General features: G+C 47.6%; 1 protein-coding gene across 2 annotated transcripts in view; it reads left to right on the top strand.

The window, feature by feature from the left end:
- Nucleotides 1-5,534: 5,534 nt before the first annotated feature.
- The window catches only part of PRKRA (protein activator of interferon induced protein kinase EIF2AK2), a 39,474-nt gene continuing 20,157 nt past the window's right edge, over nt 5,535-24,851 (top strand). Inside the window, exons 1-2 of one of the 2 annotated variants that reach the window (XM_068245432.1) lie at nt 5,535-5,727; nt 13,303-13,475. In XM_068245432.1, the coding sequence (XP_068101533.1) occupies nt 5,654-5,727; nt 13,303-13,475 (247 nt within the window). In that variant the 5' untranslated portion in view covers nt 5,535-5,653. Of the gene's footprint in view, nt 5,728-13,302; nt 13,476-21,054; nt 21,329-24,851 lie in introns of those variants that run through there. The other variant, XM_068245433.1, reaches the window with a different exon arrangement.

Raw genomic sequence — 24,851 nt, forward strand, 5'->3', positions numbered from 1 at the left:
CTAGACAATAAATAGGGATAGATACAATGTAAACATGGGGTGACAGACAGAGAGGTAGCACACAGTTATACAACATTGAACAAGGTTATACATGCAAACAGGGAATAAGATGCATGATCGTGTGATTTAGCAGAGACCCAGCAATTCAAGTCTGAGTTAGTCCAATGGGAATGGTGCCATTGGTGGGGTTGCAAGGTTAAGGACACACTAAGGGTGGCTAGTCCGTGCCAAAGGCTTACAATCTAAAGGGGACAGAGTAACCAAGCAGCTCAGAGTGACCCAAACCACTAGGAATGGGTTTGGGTAGAGACACATAAAGTAGGTATAAGGTAGGGCTGCGGAAAAGGTGCTCGGCTGAGAGAGTTAAAGTGTGGTAGATGGGGAATAGGTCATTTTAAAGAGGTGTGTTTATAAATGCTTTGTGTCTTGTCTGGGGGCACCCATTAGCACGTTACCAGGTTAATGTGCATTGCTATGGTAACATGTGTTCACCTATTGTTAGTAATGGTAAAATTGCCATACGCTGCAGCAATCTTACCCGCAAGTTGGTGCATCAGGCTCCAAGAGCCTTACTAAAGCTTACAATAAAGCCAGAGCAAGAGATAGGACTCCAAAAGCCTCACAAGTGGATACCACTCGTGTGCCAACTTCGTTTATAACAACTTCGTTCGGGCGGGTGGGCGTGGCTGTGCTGACGTATCGGGTGTGTTGCGGATTACGCTGCCCCGCTGTGTCGGCTGGCCTCGCCCTCCCGTCCGCCATTGGCCGTGGATGGGGGCGGGCGTGGCTTACGCCGCACTCTCCGCCCGTTGGGGGGAATAAATTGGAGACTGCACGGGGAACTGACGTGTCTCCAGAGGAAGCCGGAAGTCCGGCGAAACCGGTCGAGGGAACGCATGTGCTGCGTCCCGACCTAAAGCACTCCCTCACCGTGGACCTGCCTGGCCATTGGCCTCCACCAAGGCATCCCGTCTCCTTAGGAGTTCTACAGGACTGTCAGCCCAACTAGTCCTTCTTGGATACCAGCGTGTTGCCAGACCGTTACTCCAGCACCAGGAGACGTAAGCAGCCCTGTGGGCATCAATGGTGGGAGACTCTCCTTGCCGCACACAGGAATACTGGTTCATGTGATTAACAATGATGCTGGCTGCATGGATGTTTTTGCTACATTGAGCCAATGATGCTTTCATCATTCACTGTTGAACTATGCTTGAGCTGATTGCTTTCATTACACTGTGTGTGCATCGCATGGCTTGCTGCTTTGCTGCTTTGCAGGACTGTCTGGAGAGGTGCTCTCTGCTACTATATCAATTGCTGATTAACTACTGAGTCTCTCTGGTTTGTTGCAATTGCTGGACTGTATCCATTCCCTCTGAAATTGTATGCACCTATGAAACTTGTGGAATTAATACCTATCAAGACCAAGTGTTCCTTATGGATCATACTGCTTGCTGATGAACTGCACATAGCTTGTTGGTCCATCATACATGTTTTTTCATCCTGAGCTCAGGTGGACGCTTTATATTTGCTGCTAGCAGCAGAATAACATATGCATATGTTTTTTTGATACTACCTTTTTTCCTGCAGTTTTTTTGGGGTGTGGTGGGCTGACAGGGAGTGGATGTGGGGGCGGGGTGGTCCACTAGGTGGGGAGGTGGGCAGTCGGGACGGATGCACATTTTTAATGTGAATTTTATTTGACAATATTGATTAATAAAGATTTTGTATAGATTTATTCTAAACAAGTTTGCTGGTTGGTTCATTCGGATCATACCCACTTAAGTATATCTCGCAATGTTTGGTGTTCGTTTAAATTTGGGTTAGGACATGACCGGCTAAGTAAAACTCTACAACATCACTGGCACATCTTGTGGAGGGATCGTGTTCTCGGCATCCTTGTCTCCCCGAGCCCAAAGATTGTTTTCAGATGTGCAGAGACCCTACGGAATAAACTTGTGCACAGACAGATAACCCCCCCAATATAGGTAACCAAATTCAAATGACCCCCCCCCCCCCCAGTATGGGCAGCCAGATGAACCTCCCTAAAGTATTGTTACCTAGATACACACCCCCCAGTATAGCCAGATACCACCCCCCAATATAGGTAGCCAGCTTCACTCCTCAATATAGCTGGCCAAAATTCATCTCCCATATAGATAGCTGGGTGAAATCCCTCCACCCCTCCAGTATAGCTATCCGTCCCCCAGTATAGGTAGCCAGATTCACCCTTCAGTATAGATAGCCAGATTCACCCTCCAGTATAGGTAGCCAGATCCATCAACTAAGTTTGGGCCTGCAGCGATTTTTTCAGATCGACACGTCAAACTGAGGGTCACAGATGGAAAACTGATGCCTTTTAAAGCGGATCAGTTTTTCATGCCAAGTGAATGTGAGGCAACAGTGGATACCAGTAGAATGTGAGAAGCCCCTGCAGGATTCAGAGGCTTTCGTCTTCTTTGGCCTCCACCGTTGCCACGCACAAACCCCAGAAAAATTTGTCAATAGCTTGTTGGATTTCTGATTGTAGCCACGCTCCACTGCATGCATGAGCATGGCCTTACTGCCCAAGAAGGCCTGCGCAATAAGCAGGAGGCGCGATCTCCAAGAGGGTCCCTGGCAGCGGCGGTATAAGCGAGGAGGACGTGGAGCCTCTATAGGATCCAGAGCAGTGGCATACCCATGGAATTTAACACCTGGTGCTTATTATTTACAGCCCCCCCCCCCCAAAAAAAACCACCACATTTTTTAATGAGAGAGTTGGCCGGTTGCTCCAATTTGCTTACAGAGGTGGCAGTAAGGTAAACAGCCGACTAGCGACAATCTGTGTGTCGCTAGCCTGGCGGTTTTTATATCGGGGACAGCAGAGCGCAGGGGGGGGCCTAGGGGCGCACTATGAGGACACAGAGGCTGGGCATTGTATGCCGAATGTGCCTCTGTGTCCTAATATTGATGTCAAAAACCCACCTTGGGTTCTCTTTAAACGCGTGCATATTGTCACCCAAAAATCGAGGACTTGGACGCGAACGTGAACATCGCTATTGACAATAGGGTTGCCAGGTCGGCTGATGGAGAAAACCGGACAGGGGGTGGAGTTAGGGGCGGAGTCAGAAGCGCACTTTTATGTAGAGTGGGGCTAAGCAATGGGCTTTTTAAAAAATGTTTTTTACAGTATTTATATCGCACTGACATCTTCTGCAGCACATTACAGAGTACATAGCCATGTCACTAACTGTCCTCACCAGTACATGCACATAAGAGACCACTTTTCACCAGTAAATGCACATAATAAGAGACCGCTTTTCACCAGTAAATGCACATAATAAGAGACAGAACCGAAAACTATTACAAAACTGGAAAACTATGCAAATAATGCAATGCATTTATGGCGTTTTTGCACAGTGAAGTGGTCGATTTCTTGCGGAAGGTTTTAAATTTTTTTTTTCCCACCAAAATTTTTTATTGAGAACAATAAAGTGGACATACATAGGCATAAAGTTAAAATATAAATCTGCGCATACATGTATGTACACATTTTGAGCAAATATAACAAATATAACAATATAACAGTATAAATTGCGTTGTACAATAGTATGAATTCAAGTGTAAAGTATAGTAAGCAGCGGGCTCAGGCGAGATTGAATGATTTAGCTGGTTTAGTTGCCCCCAGTATAGCTAGTTTAGTCGCCCCCAGTATAGCTAGTGTAGTTGCCCCCCAGTATAGCTAGTTTAGCTGCCCCCAGTATAGCTAGTATAGTTGCCCCCAGTATAGCTAGTATAGTTGCCCCCACTATAGCTGGTATAGTTGCCCCCAGTATAGCTAGTTTAGTTGCTCCCAGTATAGCTAGTTTAGTTGCCCCCAGTATAGCTGCCCCCAGTATAGCTGGTATAGTTGCCCCCAGTATAGCTAGTTTAGTTGCCCCCAGTATAGCTGCCCCCAGTATAGCTGGTTTAGTTGCCCCCAGTATAGCTAGTTTAGTCGCCCCCAGTATAGCTAGTATAGTTGCCCCCCAGTATAGCTAGTTTAGCTGCCCCCAGTATAGCTAGTATAGTTGCCCCCAGTATAGCTAGTATAGTTGCCCCCACTATAGCTGGTATAGTTGCCCCCAGTATAGCTAGTTTAGTTGCCCCCAGTATAGCTAGTTTAGTTGCCCCCAGTATAGCTGCCCCCAGTATAGCTGGTATAGTTGCCCCCAGTATAGCTAGTTTAGTTGCCCCCAGTATAGCTGCCCCCAGTATAGCTGGTTTAGTTGCCCCCAGTATAGCTAGTTTAGTCGCCCCCAGTATAGCTAGTGTAGTTGCCCCCCAGTATAGCTAGTTTAGCTGCCCCCAGTATAGCTAGTATAGTTGCCCCCAGTATAGCTAGTATAGTTGCCCCCACTATAGCTGGTATAGTTGCCCCCAGTATAGCTAGTTTAGTTGCCCTCAGTATAGCTAGTTTAGTTGCCCCCAGTATAGCTGCCCCCAGTATAGCTGGTATAGTTGCCCCCAGTATAGCTAGTTTAGTTGCCCCCAGTATAGCTGCCCCCAGTATAGCTGGTATAGTTGCCCCCTGTATAGCTAGTTTAGTTGCCCCCAGTATAGCTGCCCCCAGTATAGCTAGTACAGTTCCCCCCAGTGTAGGTGCCCCAGGAGGGAGAAGCAGGGCTAGATGGAGGGGCTGTGGAGGCAGCGGTGGGGAGGGGGGAAATATCCCCCCCCCCCTCCCTCACCTGGGACCCCTCCTTCTGCCTCTCTCTCCCCCTCCAGAATAGCGGCGACAAGTGCGGAGCGGCAGGAGGCGTATAGACAATTACTCACCTAATCTCCGCATTCCCAGCGTCATGACGTTCAGGTCTCTGCCTCCAATGCCGCCCACTGTGCTTCCGCTAATCAGGAAGCACAGTGGGCGGCATTGAAGACGGAGACCTGTGACGTCATGACGCTGCGCTCCATGCTTGGAAATCAGGTGAGTAATTGTTCATACGCCTCCGGCCGCCCCCGGACGCCACTGCATAAAATCGGACATCTTAATTGTCCGGTTTAACATGCCTTTTTGGACAGGACACAGCAGCCAAAAACCGGACTGTCCGGTCTAAAACCGAACACCTGGCAACCCTAATTGACAAGCATTGCGCTTTTCAACAAATGTGGCCTCAGTAATCAGATACAGATAACAGATGGCCTTTTTAGTAAGAAAAAAAAACCTCAAACAGCAAATTATTTCTACAGTTCTACATTCAGCCTGCTGATTCCCTCCCATCATCACAACTACGGTATTCTATTGTGAAGCTTTATTTAAATAGAGAAGAAGATATGGCGACCTCGTGTTCTCTCATCAGCCTTATCTACTTTAAATAACATGTTGCAGTTTTCATACACTGTATAGTATTCATTTTCAGAATATCCCACATTCGTATTGTGGAAACTATTTCGGATTGAATTACTTCTGCATCGTGACCTCCCATTGTTTCTGCATAGAATGGTACGTTCCATGCCCCGCCCACTCCATTCAGTCAGTCGTGCTCGTGCGTGCGTATGGATGCGTAGCCCCGCCTCTTCCGCTATGCCGATTTCTTCCCTGTTGTGAAGAGAGCATCTATCCACCGGCCGGAGAGAACCTTTTCTGCGCGGCTCTAATCCTCGGAGAGCAGCTGCACTCTCCCCCGCAGACGCCATGTCCAAGGAGAGGTTTCCAGCCGCGCCTAAAAGGGGCTCTGACAAGACCGCCACCGCTAGGGGCGCCCCGGGGTAAGTGTGTGTGTGTGTGAGAGAGAGAGGCGTGCAGCATCCAGGCGGCCATTATGCAGCTATGCTCTCCCGGCGTATGCCTGGCTACAAAGGAAAGCGTGCTATGTTACTTGTGCATGTTACTACACTGATGTTCCGGGGGCTTCCGCTTTACCAATATAGTTATATCATTAGTTTTACAGGCATTGCTCTTGCACTTCCCAGAGCATTGTTGTTATATAGACACAACCATGCTCTTCCCAGAGCATTGTTATATAGACAGGGATCCTTCACTTATCACTCTACATAACAGTGCTGGGAAGGTGCAGGATCTCAATCCTGGGGGTGCACTCCCCCCAGCATTGTGCAGGAATTCTGCACTCCCCCAGCATCGTGTAACGGGATCCTGCAAACCCCACCCACCCAGTATCCAGTATTGTCTACCAGGGATCATGCACTCCCCCCAGTATTGTCTACCAGGAATTATTTACTTCCCCCAGCATTGTGCAGGAATTATTTACTTCCCCCAGCATTGTGCAGGAATTATTTACTTCCCCCAGCATTGTGCAGGAATTATTTACTTCCCCCAGCATTGTGCAGGAATTATTTACTTCCCCCAGCATTGTGCAGGAATTATTTACTTCCCCCAGCATTGTGCAGGAATTATTTACTTCCCCCAGCATTGTGCAGGAATTATTTACTTCCCCCAGCATGGTGCAGGAATTATTTACTTCCCCCAGCATTGTGCAGGAATTATTTACTTCCCCCAGCATTGTGCAGGAATTATTTACTTCCCCCAGCATTGTGCAGGAATTATTTACTTTCCCCAGCATTGTGCAGGAATTATTTACTTCCCCCAGCATTGTGCAGGAATTATTTACTTCCCCCAGCATTGTGCAGGAATTCTGCACTCCCCCCAGCATCGTGTAACGGGGATCCTGCAAACCCCCCTACCCACCCAGTATTGTCTACCAGGAATCCTGCACTCCCCCCAGCATTGTGCAGGAATTATTTACTTCCCCCAGCATTGTGCAGGAATTCTGCACTTCCCCCCCAGCATCGTTTAATGGGGATCCTGCAACCCCCCCCAGTTTTGTCTACCAGGGATCCTGCCCTCCCCCCAGCACTGTGTACAGGGATCCTGCACCCCCCACCCTCCCCCAGTATTGTCTACCAGGGATCCTGCAATGCCACCCAGTATTGTCTACCAGGGATCCTGCAATGCCCCCCAGTATTGTCTACCAGGGATCCTGCAATGCCCCCCAGTATTGTCTACCAGGGATCCTGCAATGCCCCCCAGTATTGTCTACCAGGGATCCTGCAATGCCCCCCAGTATTGTGTAACCGGGATTCTGCACTCTCCCCAGCCTTGTGTGACCGGGATCCTGCCCTCTCCCCAGCCTTGTGTGACCGGGATCCTGCCCTCTCCCCAGCCTTGTGTGACCGGGATCCTGCCCTCTCCCCAGCCTTGTGTGACCGGGATCCTGCCCTCTCCCCAGCCTTGTGTGACCGGGATCCTGCCCTCTCCCCAGCCTTGTGTGACCGGGATCCTGCCCTCTCCCCCCAGCCTTGTGTGACCGGGATCCTGCCCTCTCCCCCCAGCCTTGTGTGACCGGGATCCTGCCCTCTCCCCCCAGCCTTGTGTGACCGGGATCCTGCCCTCTCCCCCCAGCCTTGTGTGACCGGGATCCTGCCCTCTCCCCCCAGCCTTGTGTGACCGGGATCCTGCCCTCTCCCCCCAGCCTTGTGTGACCGGGATCCTGCCCTCTCCCCCCAGCCTTGTGTGACCGGGATCCTGCCCTCTCCCCCCAGCCTTGTGTGACCGGGATCCTGCCCTCTCCCCCCAGCCTTGTGTGACCGGGATCCTGCCCTCTCCCCCCCAGCCTTGTGTGACCGGGATCCTGCCCTCTCCCCCCCAGCCTTGTGTGACCGGGATCCTGCCCTCTCCCCCCCAGCCTTGTGTGACCGGGATCCTGCCCTCTCCCCCCCAGCCTTGTGTGACCGGGATCCTGCCCTCTCCCCCCCAGCCTTGTGTGACCGGGATCCTGCCCTCTCCCCCCCAGCCTTGTGTGACCGGGATCCTGCCCTCTCCCCCCCAGCCTTGTGTGACCGGGATCCTGCCCTCTCCCCCCCAGCCTTGTGTGACCGGGATCCTGCCCTCTCCCCCCCAGCCTTGTGTGACCGGGATCCTGCCCTCTCCCCCCCAGCCTTGTGTGACCGGGATCCTGCCCTCTCCCCCCCAGCCTTGTGTGACCGGGATCCTGCCCTCTCCCCCCCAGCCTTGTGTGACCGGGATCCTGCCCTCTCCCCCCCAGCCTTGTGTGACCGGGATCCTGCCCTCTCCCCCCCAGCCTTGTGTGACCGGGATCCTGCCCTCTCCCCCCCAGCCTTGTGTGACCGGGATCCTGCCCTCTCCCCCCCAGCCTTGTGTGACCGGGATCCTGCCCTCTCCCCCCCAGCCTTGTGTGACCGGGATCCTGCCCTCTCCCCCCCAGCCTTGTGTGACCGGGATCCTGCCCTCTCCCCCCCAGCCTTGTGTGACCGGGATCCTGCCCTCTCCCCCCCAGCCTTGTGTGACCGGGATCCTGCCCTCTCCCCCCCAGCCTTGTGTGACCGGGATCCTGCCCTCTCCCCCCCAGCCTTGTGTGACCGGGATCCTGCCCTCTCCCCCCAGCCTTGTGTGACCGGGATCCTGCCCTCTCCCCCCAGCCTTGTGTGACCGGGATCCTGCCCTCTCCCCCCAGCCTTGTGTGACCGGGATCCTGCCCTCTCCCCCCAGCCTTGTGTGACCGGGATCCTGCCCTCTCCCCCCAGCCTTGTGTGACCGGGATCCTGCCCTCTCCCCCCAGCCTTGTGTGACCGGGATCCTGCCCTCCCCTAATCTGTCTTTCTCAGCATTGTCTAATGCTAGGAATACACTGTACGTTTTTGCGTCTTGATTCCCTGCTCGATTTTGCGCCCAATTCTCTTTATCTTCCATTCATTTTTCTTATCTTTTCCCATTGCTCCCTATGCGAAATCGGGCGCGGAATCGGTCGGGCAGGAGATCGGACATGTTGGAAATTATCAAGCCATCTAAATGGCTCAAAACCTACCATGTATTCCCAGCATAACACACAGGAGGCATCCTGCGCTTCCCCGGCTTTGTTTTACAGACGGGGATCCTGCAATTCCCTTAGCGTTGTCTTCGACAGGAAACCACTCTTCCATTGCATTGTTATATGGGATGCTGCATTTCCACAACATTTTTAGATGAACAGGATCCTCTCCTTTCCAGCATTCTTATATAGCCAGAGCAATCACTATTGCAGCATTTGGCCAGCATTGCTAGAGAGATAGACAGCATCCTGACGGTCATGAGCATTGCTAGATGGACTGACAGTGTGATAAGATTTTAAGCCCCATCTACACGATACGATTCTTTGTACGAATCGATTAAAGGACTTAAGAGGCCAAATTATTAAAAAAAAGTTAGTTAAGTACCTGCATCTCTTTAAAAGACACGGATGATGCCATCCGCGCCCTCTGTGTCATTCCGCCGGGTCCCCGCCGCTCAATAGACCCCCCCGGCCTGTCACGACCGCAGGGCCCGGGTCGGGCTCTCCTGCCTCTGGCAATATGGCCGCCGGAGCTGGCTGCGGCTGTGCAGTCCGCACCTGCCTCGAGTGCGCGGATGGCGTCCTCCGTGTCTTTTAAAGAGATGCAGGTATTTATCTTTGTAAACTTTTTTTTTTTTATATATATATAGTTTGGCCTCGTAAGTCCTTTAAGATTTTATTTACAATCTGATCAAATCCAACATGTCCAATAGGGATTCTATTCGATTTGCCATTGCAAAACAATGGCGAATTGAATCGAATCCCGATCGAACATGTAGAATTTAATCGGATCGTAAATAGAATCGTAACGTGTAGATGGGACTTTGTTGATAAAAGATCTGTCGACTGTCAGCTTTTGCAATCTGGCCAAATGGGCAGTTTTGCGGTGCAGTGTAGTGTGAACAAAGCCTAATTAGGCTCTTGCACCATGGAGACATCCCATTCCATGCACTTTAACTGGTCTGGATTCTTATTGCATACATGTAAAATGGCAGCGGACACATTTCTGTGCAGGGTGAAGCCAAAAGACTGCTCACCCTGTGCCTACTGAAAGCCTGGGTTGACGTTAATGTTATCCCCCCTCGAGTTGTTGCAACTTGGGGTGGTATGTCATTTGGGCACTGGCTATTGTCGAGGGACTTCATTAACTTTTTTTTTTTTGCTGATTTGAGCTCTGGCAATCACTGAGCACCGCTATAGCTGTATATCTTATTACAGCCTATGGCGCCACCCAAATCATTGGCGCAGCTCTGCCCTGAAATTAGCCGTCTGAGCCGTAAGCTACATACACACTTCAGACTATAGTCTTTGAAAACGTCCATTGAATAATGGATCTTCCATCTATGGTTAACAAAGTGCATGACAGCCGTCAAAGTACAAAAAAAAAATCCCTATCTTGCAGTTTTCATGAAATATACCCTGTTAAAGTGGACATGGAAAACACAGAAAAATCCACCCTGTGTATTTAGAGAAATGAGCCTGCCTAATTTCTGCTTATCTTCAAGTAATCACAAGAGTAATTTGAGCTCTCGGCTGTGTTAAGGTCCGTACACACGCCGGACTGGAGGCAACGAGGGGTCCGTCGTTGCCTCCCGCTGGGTGGGCGTTCCAACGACAGTCCGGCGTGTGTACGCACTGTCGGCGGACTGATACGGCTGTTTCTGAGCCATCCGCCCGGCGGATCGCTCAGAAACAGCCGTATCAGTCCGCCGACAGTGCGTACACACGCCGGACTGTCGTTGGAACGCCCACCCAGCGGGAGGCAACGAAGGACCCATCGTTGCCTCCAGTCCGGCGTGTGTACGGACCTTTAGTACAGGAATTTGTCAGTCTTGTTAGACAAAGCTAATCTGTAAACACAGGTTCACCTTTTCTCTACTTCCATAAAACCAGGAAGTAGACAGACTGCAGATTTATTGCAGGAGTTCTGTAAGCTGTAACAAAAATACTTTTTCTTTAAAGGTTATTATATGTTGTTGCTTATCTTTTAGAACAGAAAGTTCAGGTCTACTTTTAGTTGTGTGCAAAGTTCATACCATACCGCTTACCCCACCTAATGGTGAGCAAGAAACTTCAGGTATTCTTCTGCTCTGTCCAGGGCTGTGGAGTCGGGCAATTTTGGGTGCCTGGAGTCGGAGTCGGGAAAAAATGCACCGACTCCGACTCCTAATGAATTTGTAACTGTAATTAAAATAGAAAATATAATAAAATGTTCTATTTCTCAGATAATAGTCATTAAAAATAATGTATATATACACTATATATACAGTAATAGCTGTGCTTAGTCCACAAAAATGAAATAAACCAATCAAAATTAGTTACTTGTGCTGTTTCAATAAAGCAGTCCCCGTATTTTTAAGGTCAGATACACATATCTGATTGTGACTGTATATATGATGTGTACACAGGAATCTCTTATATATACAAAATAACATCTGTGCTGTAAGTATAAAGCCTGATGTGTAGCCGTGTCACTAATAGAGATGGTCAATGAGATGGAAATAATTCTGCGTTGATGCCGATTTATGCAAATGAATGCACTCTCTTTGCTGATGAAATCAAATAATTTGATATGTTGTTAAAATTTGGTTTGGTGACTACAAATTAAAGGGTACCTGAGACGGATGAAAAGAAGAGTGTTATACATACCTGGGGCTTCCTCCAGCCCCCTTCAGGCTAATCAGTCCCTCGCTGTCCTCCACCACCCAGATCTTCTGCTATGAGTCCTGGTACTTCAGCCAGTCAGCGCTGTCCGGCCGCATGCCGCTCACACAGCCAGGAACATTCTGCACCTGTGCAATAGTGCTGCACAGGTGTAGTACGCTCCTGGAGGCGGAGTGTGTGCATGCGCACTACGCCCGACTGGCTCAAGTACCTGGACTCATAGCAGAAGATCCAGGTGGTGGAGGAGGACAACGAGGGACTGATTATCCTGAAGGCGGCTGGAGAAAGCCCCAGGTATGTATAAAACTTTAATTTCATCTGTCTCAGGTTTACTTTGTTACACAGTAGTACTATACTCTACATATGCACTCCCCACAGAGCTGCAGGGAATCCACTGAGAATGCACTGCACATTGAACACAGAGGTGTTGTCTGTTTACAATCTCCTCATTCCCCTGCAGAGTACCTGCACATCATTCTTACATGTACTCACACTTACATTGCCTAGGGCCTGATAGATGGTCTTTGTTCCGGTTTGTACCTTTTACAAGTACTCTTACCAAGGACTAGCTTTAGTCTAAAGGGAATAAATATAGTAGTCTACATATCCTTCTCACTTCAGTTGTCTTGTAAAATTCCTAAGCGTTGGCAGTTAAGAGACGAATTTCATGTTACATACTTTTAATCAACAAAATTGTAGTATGCAAATTAGAGGAGTCGGAGTCGGTGGAATCCTAAACTGAGGAGTCGGAGTCGGTGGATTTTTGGACCGACTCCACAGCCCTGGCTCTGTCCATTGAAATATAAAGAAAGGGGACTGCACCTCATCAACTCTTATTGTTTACGGCTGGACTACTGCAATGCCCTCTATGCTGGCCTCCCCAAAAAGGACCTGCGTCGCCTGCAATTAGTGCAGAATGCTGCTGCCAGATTGCTAACAAACCAGCCTCGCCACTGTCACATTACACCGATCCTTCGCTCACTGCACTGGCTGCCAGTAGAATGGAAAATACTCTTCAAGATTGGACTGCTGTCATTCAAATCCCTGCACAATCTGGGCCCTGGATACATGAAGGACCTGCTTAAGCTGCACCACACCTCTCACAACCTCTTATCAGCAAGTTCTATAAACTTGGTCACTCCCAGAGTGCACCTCAAAAAATCTGGAGATAGTCTTCTGTCATGCTGCCCCTACTCTTTGGAACTCCCTGCCACACCCAGTAAAGACAGCACCATCCCTGGAGCTATTCAAATCCAGACTGAAAAGCCACCTGTTTAGCCTGGCATTTCCAGACTCATAAAATTCTTCCTGTGTGCCACGATGGTCGGAGCCATGCTTATGTGCTTTGAGTCCCACGGGAGAAAAGCGCTTTACAAATGTTATTTGTTGTTGTTTAGTATTTATATAGAGCTGAGATTTACAGCAATTTGCAGAGTACTTGTTCATGTCACTAAAGGTGCATATACGGGCCGGATTTTTCCAAATGACCGACCGTACACATAGCCGACCGGTCGTTTGGAAAAATCTGACATGTCTGCACCTTTAGAGGGGCTCACAATCTAATCCCTAGGTTAGTCTAGGGCCAATTTAGGGGGAAGCCAATTACTGATTTGTATGTTTTGGGGGTGGGGAAGGAAACCCAAACTTCTTGATTGCAACACCATGGGAAAGCAGAAATCCGGTTTCATTTCTCTCAATCAATAATCTATTATGATACGTGTGCGCTTTTTAAGAACTTGTAGAATTGCAATGGCAGTGTGTGTTTGGGAAGATTTGGAGTAGAGCAACTATACTATTTTTAAGTTCCTTTTTCTCTTTTGTTTTCCTTTTATAGCTTAAATGAAATGCCCCCTGCACCCAGTGTAAGCAAGACCCCAATCCAGCTGCTGCACGAATTTGGAACGAAGACGAATAATCCTCCTGTCTACACCTTGGAGAAGGCTGAAGGACAAGCACACAACCCTAGTTTCACGTTCCAGGTTACCATTGGTGAAATATCATGCTCAGGTATGCACGCAGGCTTTATATGACAATTTTATATTAACATTCTATAGGGGCCCATACACCTAACGATTTTCCCGCTGATATACAGCAGATTCGATCACTGTGATCAAATCTGCTGTGAAATTGTTGCGCAAACGATTTATTTCTGTCCAAAATCAATTGTTCTCGTCGAGCTGTCCGTATCGACGATCATGCCTAGTTCAGTCACTTAAATCTTTTGTCTTACCCATTTTTTGACATTAACTTCCGTGATAACTATGTCGTCCTAAGCGGAGCATTGCTTATATGAGCCACTCTGCTTTGTTACGTCACTCTATGGCACTTTTGGGCTGGGTAACTTCCACATAAGGGGTGTCTTTAACCTATTTTTGTTCCTGGACGTAGAAACTACGTCCAGGAACCATGCGCCGATCGCGCGCGTGCACGCGCACTCCCGGCCGCGGATTCGGTAGCCACAGAATCAATGTATCGGGCTATGGTGCCAGATCACTGATTCCTCTCCCCCGCTGAAAAAGCGACAGCTTCTCTCGGAAGCTGTGCTTTTTCTGGCCGTTCCCTCCCCGCTGAGTCACTCTAAGCGTGTGTTACGCTTAGTGACGTCATGTAAACCAACTAAAATAAACTAAAATAAAAATTTTTTTTTAAAAATAACACACAATTACATTATAAAACTATACTTTACATCCCACCCTCCCAAAAATACCCAAATAAAATGTTTAATATAAAAAAAAAAATTACAATAAAAAAAACAAACATGTAAATATTTACCTAAGGGTCTAAACTTTTTAAATATCAATGTAAAGATGAAATATTTCAATTTTTTTTATTTTAAACTTGTAAATAGTGATAGATGCAAAACGGAAAAAATGCACCTTTATTTCCAAATAAAATATTGTCGCCATACATTGTGATAGGGACATAATTTTAACGGTGTAATAACCGGGACATATGGGCAAATACAATACGTGAATTTTAATTATGGAGGCATGTATTATTTTAAAACTATAATGGCTGAAAACTGAGAAATAATGATTTTTTCCGTTTTTTTTTCTTATTCTTCCTGTTAAAATGCATTTACAGTAAAGTGGCTCTTAGCAAAATGTACCCCCCAAAGAAAGCCTAATTGGTGGCGGAAAAAACAAGATATAGATCAGTTCATTGTGATAAGTAGTGATAAAGTTATAGGCTAATGAATGGGAGGTGAACATTTCTCAAGTGAAAACGACGGAACCTGAATGGGTTAATTTTTTTGGGCTACTCAGTATAGATTGGTCATAATTTCACAACCACAATCTATGAACCAGCCAGATGAGTGCCCTTTGTATGTGTGTGACACAACCGTTGCTCACACACATACAAATTCAAGTTGCTTACCACCACGCCTATACAGGGACCCGACCTGAAAACCAGTTACCGTATTTCGCGCCATATAAGATGCTCCGGAATATAAGACGCACCCAGGTTTAGAGGGCAAAAACCGGGGTAAAAAAAACTAAACCTGGTGCGTCCATATATCCAGGAGCGTCTTGTACGTGTCCTTCTGTGTGTCCTCGTGTGCTTCTGTGCCCCGCATATCCTCATGCGTCCTTCTGTGTGTCCTCATGTGCCCCCCATGTGTCCTTCTGTGCCCCCCATGTGTCATCCTGCGTCCCTATATGTCCTCCTGTGCCCCCCATGTGTCCTGTGTGCTCATGTGCCCCCATGTGTCTTACTGTGCACCCTCATGTGTGCTCCTGTGCCCCCCTGCCTTCCTCCCTCCCACCTGCCCGAGTCTCCTGCCCCCCTCCCCTCCCCCCTATGGATTGTCAATAGCGGCGGCAACTTACCTTTGGCAGGCTCCTGCGCTGATCCTAGATCATTGCGCTGCCCCCCGCTAGCCTCCTCTGCCTCCCCCCTGCTTATCTGGCTTGAACTGATGTCTGCAGTCATCGCGGGCGCACTGCGGAGGTAAGCTACCGCTACTTATTTCTACACCCGGGGGGGGCGGGGGGGGGCAGATAAGCAGGGGGGAGGCAGAGGAGGCTAGCGGGGGGGCAGCGCAATGATCTAGGATCAGCGCGGGAGCCTGCCAAAAGTAAGTTGCCGCCGCTATTGACACTCCACCGGGGGGGGGGGGGGTCAGGAGACTCGGGAAGGCAGGCACAGAAAGGCAATAGCTGGAAGCCAAATTATATCATCCCCCACCATCCATGGCGGCTTGGAGGGGGAATAGTAATTAACAGGGCCCAGACTTGTGCAGAAGCAGGATTTTTCTCCATCAGAAGCAGGATCAGCCATATACAGGCTGTATCCTGCGCCCAAGTCTACCAACGCCTACCAGCCCCTTGCAGCTGACTGTCCCACGCTGACCGCTCCGCTCCTCGTCGCTGTCCCGGTCTCTGCGCACAGTCCTTACTGCGCAGGCGCAAAACTACTGCGCTTGCACAGTAAGCCGCGTACAATGTGGGCTTGATTGACAGCGGTGGTTCACGCAGTCGCAGTAAGGACGACCTTTGGGTCGGCCCCTGCACCATGCGCGGAGACCGGGACGGTGGCGGAGAGTGGAACGGTCGGCGTTGGACAGTCGGCTGCAAGGGGCTGGAGAGAGCCTCAGGTGAGTAAAGCTTTTTTTATTTATTTTATTTTTATTTATTTTGCCTGATTCCTTTAAAAGAAAAAATATAGAATTTGTAGATCTCTAATGGATAAACAGGAAAGATTTAACCACTTCAGGGCTACAGTGCAAATACCATGCCACCCCCCTAAAGACCAGGCCATTTTTTCACTAAAAGCTTAAGGGCTCACTGCAGGGCTGCCCAACACAGCACACAAGTGATTTCACCCCACCAACTGTTTGTTCATTTGGGTACTAATATTTATCTAGTGGGTTTTTTTTGGATCAGCCTCCCCTTCCCTGGCCAGCCTATCAAAGTGATAGGCTTCAGCCTATCACTGCCGATCACTCCTGTGTCCAACAGAGGGACAGCTGTGTCACACGGTTTATAGATGGCGGTTTTCCGTCTAACAGTCTCCAAGCGCCGCTCCGCCTTCCAAGCAGGAGATGCGCGCACAGCCTACGCGCGATCTCCTGCACAAGCCAGCTCCAGGACCTGACGCCAATTGGCGTTATGCAGTCCTGGGGCTGCCGCTGCAGTCACGCCCATTGGCTTGACGCGGTCTTGGGATAGTTAAAGTATCCTTTCTCCACTAGATGTGCAGTGTTCTCCCCAGGATCAATTAGGTGGGCGCGCCGCCCGGGTGAGGTAAGCCCCCCGCCCGGCTGCTTCACACGCTGGGCTCTCTCTCTCTCTGTGTACGAGATCTCCTGCTTTTCAGCAGGCTCGTCCAGGTATTGGCTCAGCTCGGCGGTGGGCGGGACCATCTGACTGCAGCGTGCTCTTCAGGAACGATACAAGCAGTCAGTCACAGAGAAGGGACTCTGGCGTCTGTGTAACTATAAAGGCCGTTTGGCTTTGTAATTCGGACTCTCGGAGCCTCCTTTCCTTGTCACAGCTGCGTCATTAGGTCAGTTGCCTCTCCCTCCCCTCTGAATGTGTGTATTCCGTAATTACTTGCCCGTCTCTGTGAAATACACGGCACTTGTGTTTAGAAGGCTAGAGAGGAGTGGGGAGTGCAGGCAATCACTCACCTCCTCCCCCGGCTGTCACAAGACGTACGGGGCAGCTGCGGACTAGTTGCATAGAGAGGGGATGTTTTGGCTGCCTGGAGAACGGAGCTCACTGACCGCAGCACTGAAGATAACAAACCTGATCAGAACAGATACAGGCAAAACGCATGTAGCTGGCAGCTCAGCTGTGACCTCAGACAGTTTGCACACACAAAAAAAAAAATCTGTCCTGACGTTTATTATCCCCCTCCCCCCCCCACCCTTTTTAACCCCAAGGATACAATAATAAACCTGTGAAATCACAAGGGCCAGCATGTCCTTTCAGACCATGCTGCACTTTGCATTTTCACACACACACAAAAAACACAGTTCTTATCTTTGTGAATTTGTAGCTTCTCAGAGTAATCTGTAGAACATGGACATGCGACACGATTCCTGATCGAATAAATGCATTCAGCCGGAAACAATCGATGGGGTCCACAAACAACAAGGAAAACTTTATCAATCAGGTGATTGGTAGAGGAATCAACCCCAAAACCATTGACTGAATAATTGTGTTTGACCGGTACCATTAACGATGCCCAATACATATAGCTGTATAGCTCTGGACATGTTAACTATATGATGTCTGTTTCACCTGCACTGTCAGACGGATTTCTGTAGCTGCAAATATAACAAAAAGCACTGCTCACTTTAAAGTGTACCAGAGCTGAAAATAGTAAAAAGATTTAAGCCCAATCTACACTATAAGATTCTTTGTGCGATTCGATTACGATTCTTTTTACGATCCGATTAAATCCGACATGTCCAATCGGGATTCGATTTAATTCGCTTTGCCATTGCAAAGCAATGGCAAATCGAATCCCGATCGGACATGTCGGATTTAATTGGATCATAAATAGAATCGTAATCGAATTGTACAAAGAATCGTATTGTGTAGATGGGGCTTTATACATACCTGGGGCTTCCTCCCCAAAATCTTTTTACGATTTTCAGCTGAGTCCCTTTAAGACAGATTGTGTATTTCTTAAAGCACGCCTGAAATGAGAGCCATATGGAGGCTCAGTGTTCTCCCCAGGCTCTTTTGGCCACATTCTCCACCCATCTAATTTTGGTGAGCACCCGGCTAACATCAGCTTGTTTCCTCCTCCTATGCTGTGAGTAGAGTTGCGTCAGCCCTGCATTCGGAGCAGTGCTTTTCAGCGCTGCTAGATTTGGGCGCAGCCAGCGCCGCCATAGACTATAATGGGAATCAGTCTATAGCGGCGCTCAGTGAGTAACGTCAGCTCCGTCAGAAGACGGAGCCAAAGTTGCTTAAAAAACACAATAATTGGGCTTCCAGCAATTGCTGGAAGCCGAATTATTTCATTCCCCACCATCCATGGCGGTCTGGAGGGGGAATAGTAATTAACACGGCCCGGACTTGTGCAAAAAGCAGGATCAGCTATATACCGCTGTATCCTGCGCCCAAGTCTACCGGCGCCAATTTCAAATGTACTCCCTGCATTCCCCCGGTTGTGCCCCACCCGGCTACTTTTTCATGCCACCCGGCTGGAAAAAATTTCTGGGGAGAACACTGATGTGGATTCAAGAGGTCTGGATTAGAGGCCTGGGCAGGTGTAATTTTTTTTTTTTCAGACCCACAACTTGCTTTTCTTCTAAAATTCTAGTGAATGAGAATCGCAACGCAGTTGCCAGTAAAATGCTGCATGCATTGCGTTTGTGGTCGGTGATGATCTCAAACATACCGCAATCACTGCAGTGAGAGTAATCCCATAAAATTGCTTGTGCAGCAGCGCTTTAATCGTTGGCGAGGCACCCAATAGGCTATTACATTCAAACTCGACCCCTCACTACCCTCCATCTACCGCCCTATCTCCCTCCTCCCATAGAGGCAGCCACTCACTTCCTGTGAGTAGCTTCGATACCTCTGTGGGTGGATCTTGCAGCACGTGTCCTGCAAAACTTTCTGCTCACACTTGAGCCAATCACGAAGCCTCTCTTCAAAATGTAGCCAATCATAATAAGCCACTCACATTACAGATCCCTCTGCGAGCGGTATTTAGCATTCTATTTTCCACTCTCCTTCGTTTTGCATCGAGTAGGCCCACTCTGATCTGCACTATAAATTAAAGTAGCCCGTACTGTGCTCCACATGCTACCAAGAGCATCATCGCTAACAAGGAAAGGGAATACCCGGCAGTGCATACAATCCTGTGGGAGGACTGTGACGATACTTTTTTTTTTTTTTTTTTTTTTTTTTTTTTTTGGTGATTACAAAGTGAAAGTGGTAACATCTTCTTTTGTTTACGTTCACATTGTTCCTCAGTTTACCCAGACTGCTTATTTGTACAGTACTATTTATCCAGCGCCGGTGCCATTCTTCTTGTCTTACAAATGTTATCAGGCATCAACTCGCTTGCAGCAAGCCTGAAGAGAGCAGCCGACCTTGACATATGACATATGCACAGCCCATTTCTTTTACTATATCCTACTACAGGATATAGACATAAAACTGAAGTTTTATTATCAGTTTACTATTCCAGGCATTGCTCCCATAGACTTATAATGGAGATTGGCCGGGACCTGAAGAGGTAGTTTACTATACCCAAATGTTTACTATACTCGAGTTTGACGAGATTATACAGTATCAAATTCCTACTCAAGCACATACAGTATACTATAGTACTGCATCTTAATTCAGTTAAGTCAATTTTCTTTTAAAGTGTACCTGAAGGGAGAAAAAGTGCTCCTGGGGGGAGGGGGGTGTACTTGCCTCAAGAGGGAGAAGCCTTAGGATCTTAACCACTTCACCCCCCCCCAATGTAAGGTAAACAAACGTGCAGCGCGCCCCTGCGACCCGCGCGCACACCCCCCGGCTCTGCAGTACAATGATTGGTTTTGGGGACTCTCCAGTCCCCAATAACCAATCATAGTACATCAATACTGGAATGGAAGCAGCGCTGAAAGGGAAAAATTGCGCTGGTGTTTCAGGGGTAAAACTCCTCAGTTGTGAAATGGTTAAAGATATTTCCTCTAACGTCCTCACCAGGGTTGACTCCAGGTACCCAAAATTGCTCAGACTTCTCAACTCCACAGCCCTGCTCCTCACCAGAGGGGTTCCAGCGCTGGCACCATAAAGATTTACTTGTCGGCATTTGTGCTAGAGGCTCTCCCTCGGGCTGAATGTGATTCATAGGTCTCCGACTTGACGTGTGCGCCTGCCTGCTTTCTACTATAGCTTGGTACAGAATACTGCATGGGCCAAAAAAACGGTTTACTTTAACAGTTCTATTATATTAGTTTACTATACCAGGCGCTACTCCCTGCTTGCCTGGGACCTGGACATTTAGTTTACTATACTTGAATGTTTACTATGGTAAATTTTACTTCTAAAGAGATTATACTGTACGTCTGTTTTAATTGAAACCTAGATTTATGTAGTGCTTTATATAAAAAGAAAAATCAAAGGCTTTTTGTCTCTAGTTTTTATTATCGTTCACATTTGTCAAGTGCAGCACAGACTTGCTTTTTAGTGTCTGTTTTATATGACCATTTTAAACATCCTAGTTATTGCTGATACCTTGATCTGTTACTGCAATGTCTGCTTATGTGACTACTCTTAGATGTGTTGAATGGGATGATAAATATAGGCTGTCATTACAATCCAGTCAGGACAGCTGCAACACCCTGGCACATCAGAAGCTGCCATTGCTGAACTCTTAGTGTAGTCTGTAGTCATAACAAAGTCATGACACTGTGTAGTGCTGTAGATACCTACTGCACAAAACCAGAGCTGCTTCCAAGAATCAACAGCAAGAGCCTTAAGTGTTGGCTGGGAGTGAGGGCTGTCAGAGCACCAACTCTGACAGGTTCCCTTTAAGTTCTTCTCTGTGCCCAATACTCAAGAACAGCTGTAGTGTATCTACTCTGCAGTGGGAGTGGTAACTGACTCCCCTAATATCTATTCTCTCCCACGCTCTCATTAAGTCTGGGTCAGGAGCAGATGCCACACTGAGAACTGCAATGTCTGATAAAGTCAATCCACCCATGCCGGATAAAGTCAGTACACCGGTGCCAGATAAAGTCCATAAACCCATGCCGGATAAAGTCAGTACACCGGTGCCTGATAAAGTCAAACCCGCGGTGGATAAAGTCAAACCCACGCCAGATAAAGTCGGTTCACCCATGCCAGATAAAGTCAATACATCCGCATCGGATAAAGTCAATACACCCACTAAGAAAAAAGGTGAGATTTAATTTTTTAGAACATAAAAGTATTGTATATGGCTCAGGACAGTCTGCATCTTACACTGTTGATTTAAGAATAATCTGGCTTTGATTTAAACTTCTTGTTGGATCTGCTACTTAACATACTCTGTTTAGTTCTTAGATAACCCCTTCAATTCTTCCGTTCCAAGCAATTGTTTTTTAATGTGTGTTATGTCATTATAGGAGTAAAAGAAATAACTTATACGTTTTTTTGAATATGGCTTTGTAAAATTTGAAGGTGAAGGCAGAGGTGACGTTAGGAAGTGAGTGCCCTCATTTAATGTCTGTGAAGGGTGCAAGGGCTTAAGTGTTCTTGCCATGTTCTTTGGAGGCAAAAATAGCCGCAGGTCTTTCGTGTTCTTGTTATAGCAGTTACTGTTCCTTAGTTCTCCCTGGGTTTTTATTTATTTTTTAATATTGTAGCTTATGTTATAGTACTGGTCTGCCATGATTATACTCTTGGCATAGGAATAATCGTAGAAAAGGTAGTTGAATCGCACTTTTAACAGGCCATACATAGCTTTGCATGGTTTTGTGACAGAAGCTATTGGGTTTGATTGGGAACCTATATCTCTGTAATTCAGCTGGTGCCAAGAATGCAGACAGAATCAGTGGTTGCATTGTGGAATTGGGGCCAACACTTTTACTAGTTTGTAATCCAGTTAAAGATTATTCGTACTGGATAATGAAACTTACCATGGCTGACCTTATTTGGAAAGAAAAAGGCTAGTTCCTTGTCTGTTCTGATCTTTTTTTTTTTTTTTACTTCGTTTTTAAGCCTGACTTCTGATTTCATAGAATATGAACAACACAAAAACGTAATTCTTTCAGTCATGGTTAATTGTTGGCTGAAGCCATTTATTGTCAGAACTCTGTAAATTCTTGGGCTGTGTTACATGAACTGCAGTCCCCAGAGTTGTTCAATGATATTGCGGTCAGGAGTCTCAGATGGCCACTCAAGAATCTCTATTTTGCTGTAGTCATTGACAGTTTGACTTGGCCTTGTGCTTTGGATCATTGTCATGTTAGAATCTCCAGGTACGGGATGCTCATCTTCCTGGTTGAGTGCAATTTTTCCTTTGGTACTTTTTTGATGACTTTCTGCATTCATATTGTCATCAATTGTGACCAAATTTCCCATGCTTTCACCCCCCCCCCCCCAAAAAAAAAGTAATCCACACCATGTTTCACAGTAGGAACGGTGTACCTTTACCTTTCATCATAGGCCTTGTTGACTCCTCTCCAAGTGTAACATTTGTTAGTGGCCAAAATGTTACATTTTAGCCCCATCACTCCAAATGACGTGCCAGAATGTTTGAGGCTTGTCTCTATTTAGTGACATTTGCGTAGTAATGGCTTTCTCTTAGAAACTGGATGTGAGGAAATGCGGAAAAGCCGGCGCTAGTACTCAAAGTAAGGCAGCTGATTCCGCGTTCAACATGGCAGCTGGCACGCAGTCGGAGCGCGGAGAAACCGCCGCATGCCCAGACAACAGGGCGGCAGATTCCGCGTCCGACGCGGCAGGTAGCACGCATAGACCTACTCTTGTCAGTAATGCTGAATGCGGAGAAAACGCCGCACGCACAAACAGACAGCGGTGCGGCGGATTCCACATTCAACACAGCAGAAACATTACAACACATGTCTGGTGTGGCTGGGACTGATAGTCCACACTGGTTCAGGAGGATGCGCGCGCAGAGGCAGGGCCTTTATGACAGTCAGAAGGGAGTCAGCTGACCAAGCCGGTCAGCTGACAATTTCAGCAACTTCCATTGGTCCAGCACTTAGGGGAGGCGCTAGAGAGCGCTGGTGTATATATACTGGGTGCTGGTCATTTCTCTGGTGTCTGGCGTTGCGATCACTACGTGGTAGCACTCAGACCTTGTCAGTATCTGTGTTTATTAGACAGTTTCGTAGGTGTTGATCACGGAGCTCACACCTTAGCCTAGGAATTCTGTTATTCTCTCTGTTATTATCTGTATTATTATCTAGACCAGTTTCCAAGGTGTTGATGGCCAAGGAACTCACACCTTAGTCTAGGAATTCTGTACCATCTGTATCATTGTTATTATCTAGTCTAGTTCCTGGAGTGTGAGAATCTAGGAGCTCACACTCAAGTCTAGGCATTGTTGATTATCTGTTATGACCTTCTGCTTTCCTGACCATTCTTCTGATCTCTGATTAGGTACTTTGCTATATCTGATACTCTGTTGCCAAACTCGGCTAGTCTTAGGATTCTGCACCTGTATACTGTCTCTGTACTTTATCTGTCCGTGTGTTTACGACCTGGCCTGTCCGACCTTGAGAACTCTCTCTCCTGTTAAGAGATAGTTCACAGATCTGTCAGTGACACTTCCTCATTGGTGTCACTCACGTTCTGTCCTTCCCACTCTCAGCCTAGCCCCTCCCCTTGGGGAGCTTCAGACCTGTGGAAGGAATCTGATCTCAAGCAGTATCTCTCCCTGTTTAGCACCCCTCCCTCGGGTGCTCTCCTCAAAGTATTACTGTTGCACAAAACACTCTTATCACTCAGGTGTCCAGAGGTTCGAGATATATCGGATTATCGGTGATACTGCAGATCATCAATAATCGGGTATATATCTGCATTCTCGGTGATACTGCAGATCACCGGTAATCAGACCCTCTCTGTGCTACACCGATCGTTACACTGGACCATGCAGTCCATCTTTCTTGAAGTGCCTACTTATTGTGCATCTTGAAACTGCCACACCACTTTTTTTTTTTTTCAGAGAGCCCTGTGTCACCTGAAGTTATCTGTGGGTTTTCCTTTGCATCCTGAACAGTTTTTCTGGCAGTTGTGGCTGCAATTTGTTGGTCTACCTGACTCTGGTTTGGTTTCCACAGAATCCATAATTTTCTACTTCTTAATTTGAACACTTCTGAGTTTGAACACTGCTGATTGGCATTCTCAATCCCTTGGATAATTTCTTATATCCCATTCCTGTTTTTTATAGTGTTCAACTGCCTTTTCCTGCAGACCCATTGACACATCTTTTGTTTTCCCCATGACTTAGAATTCCCCCCCCCCCCCCCCCCCCCCCAAAAAAAAAAACATCAGTGCAGCACTAGATAAAAGATGCAAGGGTCTGTCAGGAGTCCAGAATCTCATTGACCTTTTATACACACCCACTGATTAGCTGCATGTTTTTGTCAGGTGTGTGATTCAGACACTACAGCAGTAAGATCAGCAGGATGCCAGGCTACTGATACACTGCTTTGTGTTCACATAAAATTTTGTGTTACTGTAACAGAAATGAAACCTATGGGCTTCAGTGTGGTCAGGCTGAAATATAGCAGATCATCAGAAGTAGTTTTCATTATATTCTGAAATTGTAGTCTGATGTTGATCTCATTTTGGTGAGGAGGTTGGGGGGAATGGAAGCGGTAACTAGTCAGTCCCCATGCCGCCTCCATAGGAAAGAGTAGGTACATTATAGCAGGGCTGTGGGTACCTGGAGTCTAAGTTGGAGCTAGTTGGT

Source organism: Hyperolius riggenbachi, chromosome 7, assembly GCF_040937935.1.
Source record: "Hyperolius riggenbachi isolate aHypRig1 chromosome 7, aHypRig1.pri, whole genome shotgun sequence".
In the NCBI taxonomy this organism is placed as follows: domain Eukaryota; kingdom Metazoa; phylum Chordata; class Amphibia; order Anura; family Hyperoliidae; genus Hyperolius; species Hyperolius riggenbachi.